The sequence below is a fragment of the Sinohyriopsis cumingii genome, chromosome 3 (genome assembly GCF_028554795.1).
Source record: "Sinohyriopsis cumingii isolate HCF-2022 chromosome 3, ASM2855479v2, whole genome shotgun sequence".
Classification (NCBI taxonomy): domain Eukaryota; kingdom Metazoa; phylum Mollusca; class Bivalvia; order Unionida; family Unionidae; genus Sinohyriopsis; species Sinohyriopsis cumingii.
Window position 1 is genome coordinate 122,819,851 of NC_142963.1, and position 11,462 is coordinate 122,831,312.

The window sequence follows — 11,462 nt, forward strand, 5'->3', positions numbered from 1 at the left end:
CTTCAAATTAAATTACCGAAAGTCCTTACCGTACGTCAGTGACCGAATTTACATGTTGTATTTCTCTATTGCTATGTGGCAGCTTCACAAATTCGCAAACCGATCATGGCCCCTCCGTTATCTACTGGTTCGGAGACGTACAATGATTCAGTGCGTTCTCATGCATGTCTTACAAATGGAGATAACTATCCCGTGATGACGTAACAGCTATGAAGGTCTTTGACCCTTTATTAGAATGCCGCAAACACACACACACACACACACACACACACACACTAATTTTAATAATTGTACCGTTTCTGCCTTATTTTTGTACGACTTTTTGGGAATACCAAAACCCACTCAACAATATATTGTACTGTCATGTTTGTGTGTGTGTGTGTGTGTGTGTGTGAAGTGAGAGAGAGAGAGAGAGAATTACACCAAACATAATGGAAAGCGCGATAGGTGCCGTTTACCCTCGGACCTGGCATAGAATCTCCGTAGAGTACGAAATAAAAATTCTCAAACCTGAATTTTATATATATATAGGGCCGGCGCCAGACGATCTGGCGCCCTAGGCAAGGTTAGATTCTGGCCCCCCCCCCCCCGGAAAATTTCAATTTCAAAATTTATAAATAAAAAAAAAATTTAATTTTTTTTTTAATATTTGAGCACAAACCAAGGGTAATTTAAAAATAAAATTACCCCTCTGTGCTCAAATGTCCGGACACCCCCTAAAAAGCATTACTTGATACTATTTTATTTGCAAAATTAAGACAAGAATAAACAAACATACAGATAGACATTAGTCATGAACATACAGCATAACGGACATTTGAACAGACACTTAATACTCATACACCTGAAACCAAATTTGGCTAAGGGATAAATGCAGACAGAAAGACAATTCAAAATCTCACTTTGGTTTCCGCGGCAAACTGAAGGTTTCGTATACGCATGATTCCACAGAAAAACTCGTGGCCTATAAAAACACGCGAACGTAATTACGTCCTGAAAGTTTCGTATACGCGCGATTTTCATTCACTCGTTTTTCTTGTTCAGGTCAGCCTGGTGTTTCGGTCAGATTGAATCTACCCGATTATTTGTCCATGTATGAAATAAACCAGGATAAAAAAACAACCCTCAATAAAACTGAAATTTATTTATTTATTTTTCAAAACTGTTGTTGATTTGGAGAAATGCGCCCCCTGAAATCAGCGCCCTAGGCGGCTCTCTAGTTTGCCTATATGGTAGCGCCAGCCCTATATATATATATATATATATATATATACACACACACACACACACACATGGTTATGTTCTTACACTGGATATACCTGGAATAAAGCTAGATGTAGCTAGTTCTTATATATCGGTTAATAGTACCCTAGTGCCCATTGTCGCATATCGTAGGACAAATCAGGTACGCTCTCATTTCACTGTGGTTCCCTGCGGTAAGATTTTCTCGTTTCTCCAAAACATGAATAGTGCCGAAGTACAGCTTTCTCTGAAGGTTGACCACAAGGTTAAAGATAGCAAACCGGATTTTCGCCCTTGGACACATGCGACAGTTTTTTTTTTTTTTTTTTTTTTTTTTGTCCTATTGATTGTTAGTTCCCTTATACCATGTAGGCTAGTACTGTTTCTTACAATTTACCCATGGGCGCCCGTACATCGGGCCTTGTGGGTATGTGGTCACTTACCCCCAGATTTTAATTCTAAACATATAGTCCTACGTCCGTCAAACTGAACCGCTGACCACTACGTGTTTGCCCCCCCCCCCCGTTCTGCGGGCGCCCCTGAATTTACCTTTAAATTATACGTGGTCTGCTAGAAGTATATATTGTAAAATATTTGATTTATGGGTCGATTGGAAGCAACAGTACATAGGACAGACGCAGTACTTAAAGAATGCTGTCTTTGGTGCGTATCACAATACTATAATATTCCTTTTGTGTGTGTTAACAAAGTTATTTCTTTTTTAATTCTTTGAACAACACTATTTTTTCTTCTGTTTCTATCATATTTTAATATTTCCATGCCTATTAACCCATATTAGTATGGTCTGTTTTAGGGAGTATTTACATCATATTGATTGTACATGTCACTCGAAATTTACATGTCTACCCTGCGATCTCGTCTCACAGAAACAGTAGAGGACATTTGGATTGGGTACTTGTTCGATCTGCGTGATTGCGTAAATTAGCTAAGGAAATGACGTCTCAGATTCTGCGCAAATATCTCTACATACGGGCACTCATTTACCTTTCAAACTGATCACGTGGACCCGGCGAGTAGTCCTTTTTCCAGCAGTTGGTAAAGAAGTAGGTGGGGGAAGCGTCTGTGCAAGATTTTCACTGTAATATCCGCTATTTTGACAGCAAAGACTCAAGGTAAATGATTGTATTTGCACATAAACAGTCTGATGAGTCATTTAAACTTCGAAGTGTGCAATCATATGTTTAATTTTACAGGAAATCGGTTCTAAATTGAACTTCGCCAGCGGCACCTTGAAACATGTTTGGATCAGGTCATTGACATTGGCTGATGAATGTCATTGAAGTTAACAAACTATGATTTGTGTTTGAAGTTTCACTTGAAAAAAGAAAAGAACATGTCAGACATATCTTTCGTTCATAAAGTTAAATGTAAGATTCACAATTTTAAGATAAAGTGAAATGTATAACGGAACCACCCAATGTAGGCCATGTGACCTTGAAGTAAAAAATTTGTATTCTGGTCTTATTCTCCGAACCGGTTTATTCGTATTTTACTATCATTGGTTTGAAACTTGTTTCATTGCAATTCATTTCAGGTGTGTTAAGAAAATGTGTTTATCTTTTGTGTTGTAGCTGTGGAAAAGATTGACGTGGACATGAGTGTGAGTGTCTGTCATAGGTGCTCGACACGATCTTGATGAGAAGAAAAAAAAAATAATCTGAAAGAAAAAATCATACAGTGACAAAAATACCTCAGATTACCCCCATGAGCCGTTTACACCTAGGACCCTGTCTATCATACTAGACAAGAGAGAAGGTAAGTAACTTCAATGACTTCGTTCCACCCATGACCCTCGATTTCATTCTGTTTCCATCTTTAAAGGCACAGGACCATACTCTGGAAATAGCAGAAGGATATCGAGGATCATGGGTGGAACGAAGTATTTTGGAAGTTACTTCACTTCTCTATATCTTAAGATAGACATTGTCTGTTAGAATGGGTCATGGGGGTAATCTGAGGTATTTTTGTCCCCTTAACCCATTACCTCATGGAAGCACCTTCGGATGCCTCTACTCCATTCGCATGGAAGTGCCTTTTGATACCTGCAGTAAACATTGGCCATTTTTAGCACTATTAGATACCTCATTCATTGCGGTGAATGACCATTACGTCAGATCATGTGGTCGTGTTTTCCACTTGACAAAATGGAGGTCGCGGATTTTGTTCAGTACTTTTCACAATTAGAATCACAACTGTAAAAGCTTAAATAACTTGGGTAAAGGCTTTGATATTGATGTAGGTAGCAATTAGTTTTTATAAATTGTCAAATTCAGATGACTTTGTGAGAGAGACACAGACAGAACTAATGAGAAATGGCAGCTGTGGTTGGTCATGTGGCTTCGCTGACTTGACGGTGTGCAAGTTCTCTCAAGATTTAAAAGCACATAAAAAATTCTTTCATGAAAAATACTTACCCAGCCATAACGATCAGACTTGGCTCTTAAATTCCATACATAATAGATGTGTACCAAAAATGAAAAGTGGTTAATATTGCTGTTAAACATAACATACACTACATTGCTTAACATTTAACAAGCAGGCCTATGTGTATGGAGTCGAATAGGTTACGTGTTCAGTTTATAGTGCACTGTACTGGGCAACTTTGCTACATGTGTATTGGAATGCTAAAAAGACTTGCACTCTATGAGGTAAAGGGTTATCGATTGTTTTTTTCTTGTTCCCCCTCCCCCCATCAAGCTCGTGTTCAGCACTTGTTTCGTAGAGGTCTAATCCTACAATGCAAGACATATCATATGTTACTTATGTTTTAGTGATATGTATTACTTTGCAAATAACAGCCTTGTGTACCATATTGCAATGTTGGTTGACATCAGAACAAGTAATCAAAGTTTCAGGAGTATCTTGCACTTGGCCACCCATATTGACACTTTTGCACAAATTTCACAAATTTGTGTAATATACTTACTGTGCTGTCCTTATCCTGGTAGAATCAAAATCAGACACTTGCAGCTGGACACGTTTTCATGTTCATTGACATGCATTTGAATTTGTGGAAACACGACAATAGTGAGGTATGTTCAGGTAGCTTCATGTAGGAATATGTCTCTTGAATGAAAGGAAACATTGCTTAATGTTCCAACAGGCACTATAGACATCATAATTTTTATTCATTTCGTTAAAGAATAATACTTGATTTTGGCATTTTCGGCTTCCATCATTTTCCTACCAACTGAAATTGAAGCCAACTAAACTTGAAAACATGTCCAGTTGCTTATGTGTGAATGTGAATTTATTAGGAAAAGTACATCCGAGTAAGTAAATTTTGACTAGTGCAATATAACTTTAATTTGTAGAAAAGCACCTAACTTGGATGCCAAGTGTGAAATATTCCTGAAAATTTTACTTTCACTGTCAGTAGACCTCAAAACATGCTACACAACACCATCATACTTTCACCCATTTAAGTTATTCTAATCCAGGTTTGTTTCTATTAAAAGGTTATTCTGTGATATAATTTAGACATTTAAAAAAACAACTCTTAAGACCCAAAGATTAAATTATAATATAATTAACAGGGTTTATTTAAAATAATTAAATGAAGTTAAATTGAAGGGTCTTTTTAATGGATGGAGATGAAACTTGTGAGGGAAATGAGAAATCTATAAAATAATCTTGGATATGATGTAATGGGGCCATGTTGAATTGCCATCATGGACCCCACACAGACGATTAGTCTCGTGTTTGGTAACTTGCAAATGGGTTTGATGTAATGTCCGACGGCTATACAGGACCGTGCTGTTGAAAATGGAGGGGTGTATTTGAATTTCATTGTGAATAAGTGAACTGAATCATATTTTAAAGAAATACTTAACAGAAAATTTCATATTGAATTTCCGTCCACCATTGCAATAATAGAGATGAATATAAGGAACTCAATTAACTATGTTTTTTAAAAACACTGATTATAAATGTTAATCACTGAAGCATGGCTGCAATTAGGTTAATATAAAAGTGGCAACCAGATAAAGCGGTAACCACAATGTGGTGTCATCTCCAGAGAAGTATCTATCTTTGGAGCGAGTTCTTCACTATTTATTTGTGGTACAAATGGATGCTCAAGATTTCTTCCAAAGTTGGATACATTATCCTTCTGAGAATTGTTACTTATTTTCTGCTTCTTTCAAGACTGAGGTTTGGAATGATCATTGCTGGCATGTCATTTCTGAGACAGAGAAAAGTTAATTTGCCGATTCAGTGATAAAGGAAGAGGTGTACATCTTTTAGTTTATTGCAAACACAGTTTTGTACAATAAATTCAACAAGCAGATTTAGCTTTCTTGACAAGATCACAGATGACATGATTATCAAGTTCCACACTCAGCAGACTCTTAATTTTTCTCTGGTCGGATTTACTCCTGATGGATTTTTTTTTTAAGGTTGTTGACTGATCTACAGTCCTACTCCAGAACCATGTTCTTCCTGTGGTAAAAGTTTGAAATCAAATATATTTCAGAGTTCGATATTTGGGGGTGGGGTATCTTGGCAAAATTAAGGCTGTTCAGGGCTCATATTTAACACAAATTTCTTTGTAGCCAGAAGGACTAGTTTATTGAGAAATTTACTAGTCCTGCCAAATCTTAACTAGTCCTGTTCACAAAACAATGTCACACAGCTTTCATGTATGTTTACCGATTCAATTTTAAAGTTTGAACAACCTGCAACAAAACTGGATGTTTACTGTTTGTTTTTGCAAACTGCATACACCATTTACACCACATGACGTTCCTTTCCTTGTCGTAATTCAGCCATTCCCTGTCTTTTGCCCATTGCTTCTGAAATTTTCCATTATGCTTTTCCCTATCATAAGAATTGCCCCTCATTCTCATTCAACTTTTTGCTTTTTTTTTCTGGTGGCTGAACACCTGTCAAATGCCACATTTTGCCTGCCTTATAAGGAGGTAATTGTGCCTTGTTTTGAAATATGAGATGTTATAGAATAGCTGACGCGATTTATTTAACCCTTTACCTCATACAACCGTCTTTGGACGCCTCTACAAAAGTCGTATCGAAGCGCCTTTTGACGTAGGCTGTAAAAACATCAGCCATTTTAAGCCGGTTTTCGTAGTGCCACCTTCAGGGAAACCCCCTTATTAGATACTACATTCATTTCTGCGAATGACAATTACGTCAGATCACGTGGTCACTGTTTATGTACTGGTTGATATCTGCTATTTAAAGTAACTGGGTTGTAATCTCCACAATCCAAAATGGCGGTCGCAGATTTCATTCAGTACTTACAAAGTTTTCATGATTAGAATCACAACTATGAAGGATTCAGTAACGTTGGTAAAGGCTCTGATATTGATATAGGCTGCAATTAGTTTTTATAAATTATCAAATTTAGATGACTTAGTGATGTAGACACAGACGAAAAACTTGTAAATTTCGAGTATAAGAAATGGCAGCTACGGTTGGTCACACGGCCTCACTGACATGACGGTGGACGAGTTCTTTCCAGATTTTAAAGCACATAACAAATTCTTCCGTGATAAATAATTACACAGCTATAACAATCAGACTTTACTCTTAAATTGTTCACATGTAATAGATGTGTACCAAAAATGTAAATTGGTTAAAATTGCTGTTAAATGTAACATACACTACATTGCTTAACAGTTCACAGGCAGGCTATGCGTATGCGGTCAACTAGGTAACGTGTTCTATTTATAGTGAGCTGCACTTTGTCACTATGCTCTATGAGGTAAAGGGTTAAAGCAAGAAAGGGAATAGCACACTGTCCTTTATATAAGAAAGTCATTACAAGAAACAAGTTTCAATGTGTTTTTGCCCCCTTCCGCAATTAAATGGTCTCTCATTAACAGACTTAACTTCAGCGGATGTTCTGCATGATCAAAGCAGTGGCTATTGTAAACACCATTATAAAATATTAGCATCAGAAGATAGTGTTAGTTTCAGCTTGGAAAAGGTGTGTTCCCATCAGATGAAGCCAACTGACACTCTGCGCGTTGTATTTGACAGCTCCAATTATGGTATCATAAGTTGTAAGTTTGGTAATTGTTCCTAATTAATCGAACCTCAATGTTATTGTTGAAATTAATAAGGCAGAATATTTTCAAATCTTGCATGCCCATGCTCAGAGATTTTAATTCCCAACAAATGTGTGGTATTCTGCTTGGATATCTCCATGTATATTGTTCATTCTTGTAAGGGGAAAATATAAACTATTCTTATCATCATAGAAAAAAAGTATGGAAAGGATGTGTCAATAATGTAATTGTAATAAATTATTTATTCTTATAATTATTTCGATGGAAATGTAAAATTCGTAGTTTCCTGTTTGTAACTCTTGGAGCATTTGGGTAGCAAGCAACAAAAAAAACTAAAACTAAAATAAAACAAACACGTGTGAACTAATTTCTTTGAATAGTTTTTGCTGTGTTCTCTTATGGCTTTGTAGTTTGTTACTGTGGTCAAGTTAATAAAGTGCGATACCACGTCATTGTTTCATTTAATTCGTCAGATTAATTAGGATCAATTACCAAACTTCCGTTAATGACAAGGACCATAATTTGCACTGTTAAGTGAAATGCACAAAATCAAATGGATTCTTTTTATAGAAACGCACCTTTCCAAGGCAGAAATTGACTTCATCTTCTTGTGTTAATATTTTATGACTGTGTTTACAATGGCCACTGCTTTGATTCAATAGAACATCTGCTAAATCAAGTCTTTATTAGGGGATGGCGTAAACAAACAGAGAAACTTACTAGCCCATCGGACTACTAACATTATGAAAGTTAATAGTCTTGACAAGAAATCTGCTATCTTCGGGATAGCGGACTACCGCTAATTTCGAGCCCTGCTGTTGTACATAACCTCATATCAATTTTGACATAAAATTGATCAAGAAATCAATTAGAATTTTTTTATAGATGTACTGTGGAATATCAACAAAATTTTGTGCATACCCCTATATTTTGTCTTCGCCTAATTGTAAAAGTATGTGATATTATTTGTGTGGCCAATTTTCAGATTTAGTTTGAACACAAGATAACTTGCTTCAAATTGAAAGTATTAGTAAAGTTCGCATTGTGTTGTTAATATTAAAGTCACAAATTTGCTGAAGTTAGATTAGATCTTTGTTCAAGGTCATTTGTTTTGATCACAGGACAATATGGTGTCTGCATTTGCCTGACTTCGTAATACAGAGTGCAGTGCATGGAGTATGCGAAGTATGGTACCAAACTTTTTGCATTGGTGCAGAATTATTTGAAAATTAATTGTAAACATTAGTCATAGTACAGTTGATCACTGCATACAGTTTGTAGACATTGCTCACATAAGTATGAAATGCTAGAGACAAAGTGAGGGTAATTAACACTGATGCTCTGACCAAAATCGATGCATCATAAAAAAAAAACGTATCAGTTGGAATTTCCATGTATCAGATAAATTCCAAGAGTTGAAACCTTGTAGATGTGCAGCTGTGTAGAAGTTGTTTTGATGTCTTTGAACATAAATGGAAATGGTGCCAGTCTATCATCCACAGCAGTTAATTTAAAATTATTGCTAAAGAAGTCAAATGGTTTCAACACTCATTATTCAAAAGGAAGAAATGTTCTTGTCTGAGATCATTTTTGGTCTGTTGAGCACCTGTTTCTTTAAGAGGCTCTTGTTAAAGTGGCCAGTTGAGGTTATTGTTATGAAAGGCCAACTGATTTTCATGTGAGCAGGTCCATGTTGGCCAATGGTAAGATCATTGCAGAGACAAACTGTACATCACTGAAAATACCAGTGCCAACTAACTCTTCAAGACAACATTTGTAAACCACTTCTAGATTTGCTTGCATATTAAACCTTTAAATTTAAAAAATGTCATTGAAGGAAAACTTGTAGTCTGTGATGTCCTTTATGGTGTAGGTCACAAAAATAATTGAAGAGGCAGGATGTGAAGTTTCATTTGATTTTGTCAAAAAGGAAAATTTACAAATCTAATGTTTCGTGACACCTGTAACAAAGTTGCCATTTTACTATCCAGCCACCAGTAGCTGAAAATTTCAGCAAAATTATATACTCGGTATTTACATTGTATTGCTGCACTAGTTATTTTCATAATTATATATTTTATATTTTCAGATGAGCAACAAAACACTTAGTTTTGCAGAAAATTTTGGACTCAGTGGAGCTGCTGCCATCATCTCCAAAACTGCTGCAGCTCCTATTGAACGTATAAAACTGCTTGTCCAGAATCAGGATGAAATGATAAAGGCTGGACGTCTTTCAGAGCCTTACAAGGGTGTGATTGATTGTACAGTCAGAACCTACAAGACGGAAGGTTTTCTCCCATTTTGGAGAGGTAATTTGGCCAACTGCATCCGGTACTTTCCAACACAGGCTTTGAATTTTGCTTTCAAGGATAAAGTTAAGGCTATGTTCAAGAGTAGCAAGGATGAGAGCTATGCAAAGAAATTTGGCAAAAATGTTGCATCTGGAGGAGTCGCTGGTGCCCTCTCCCTCTGCTTTGTCTACTCGTTAGATTATTGCCGTACCCGTCTTGCCAATGATGCCAAGGCTGGAAAGAAAGGTGGAGAGCGTCAGTTCAACGGTATGATAGATGTGTACCGGAAGACCTTGAAATCTGATGGCTTTGTTGGACTGTACAGAGGTTTTGTCATCTCCTGTGTTGGTATTGTTGTATACAGAGGCTGCTACTTTGGTTTCTATGATACCTTGAAACCAATTCTCTTGGGAGACGATGCAGGTGTCGTCCTTTCATTTGTGTTGGGCTACTTTGTAACCATCAGTTCTGGTCTGGTGTCCTACCCAATCGATACCATCAGACGAAGGATGATGATGACTTCCGGTGAAGCTGTCAAGTACAAGGGATCAATTGATTGCACAATTCAGATCCTCAAGAAGGAAGGCTTCATGTCCTTGATGAAGGGTGCTGGCGCCAACATACTCAGAGGTGTAGCTGGAGCAGGTGTATTGGCTGGTTTTGACAAGTTCCAGTCCCTGTATGTCAGATGGCGTCTTGGAGCAGATGTGAAAATTGTTAGATATGGTGAATAACATTGACATACTTCTTAGGTGTAGTGTATTACATTTCCAGTGCAGTGTTGCAGATTTGTTATTATTTTTAACATCAGTGTGGAACATTTTCCTTCTCCTGTTCTCAAAAATGAAATCTTTATCAAGAACAAGATCAAGAAAATGGAGATAAATATTTTACTACCATAAACTGTCAGTTAATAAGATCCAGGTTGTTTATATAGATATCTCTGGCTAACAATTGAATTGCAGGATAAAATAATAATTAAAATATTTATAATAAAACTTGGCTGTTGTTAATCTTTACAGAAGAAAGAGAATGAACTCTTATAATATGACTTTCAGAAGCCTTTCATATTCAGCAAACATTCTTGCTGTTCTGTTCATTTTCCCATTCTGGTTGATTCAGGATTTTTTCTTTGCCCATACTGGAACTATAGGTCTTATTGGCCATCAAGAATGAAGCACATTTTTATATTGTTTAACTAATGATTTTGAGCTCTGTTGAAAGATTAAAGCTATTTAAAAATCATTCCAAAGCATAGAAGACCTGTGGTGAAGGTTATGAAAAGCCAAGACACTGTAGTAAGTGTCCATCCATTGATATGAAAGTTTATCAAAGGGCAATATTTCTACTGTGCATCATTACCAGACAACAAAGGTCTTGCTAGGATTTTAAAACTTGGGAGTCCAGGACTACAATTTTAGTTAAAATAGGCCCACCAGCATTTTGGGCATACCTAAAGTGGCTAAATGTCCAGATGAGAAGAACCAGTGCAGGTTTCGAATTTAAGACAAATTTCTTGTAGCCAGAAGGACTAGTGTATTGAAAAATTTACTAGTCCTGTTCACAAAACAATGTCACAGCTTTCATGTATGTTTACTGATTCAGTTTTAAATTCGAACAACCTGCAACAAAACTGGATGTTTTCTATTTGTTTTTGCAAACTGCGTACACCAGTTACACATGACATTCCTTTCCTCGTCATAATTCAGCCATTCCCTGTCTTTTGCCCATTTCTTCTGAAATTTTCCATTATGCTTTTCCCTATCATAAGAATTGCCCCTCATCATTCTCATTCAACTTTGTTTTTTTTTTTTCTGGTGGCTGAACACCTGTCAAATGCCACATTTTGCCTGCCTTATAAGGAGGTAATTGTGCCCTG

General features: G+C 36.7%; 1 protein-coding gene across 1 annotated transcript; it reads left to right on the plus strand.

Moving 5' to 3' along the window:
* Positions 1-2,215: 2,215 nt before the first annotated feature.
* LOC149803754 (uncharacterized) lies at positions 2,216-10,581 on the plus strand. The gene is made up of 2 exons (XM_089953523.1): positions 2,216-2,375; positions 9,382-10,581. The coding sequence occupies exon 2, from the start codon at positions 9,382-9,384 to the stop codon at positions 10,315-10,317; it is 936 nt and encodes a 311-aa protein (XP_089809649.1). The 5' UTR covers positions 2,216-2,375; the 3' UTR covers positions 10,318-10,581.
* Positions 10,582-11,462: the final 881 nt, after the last annotated feature.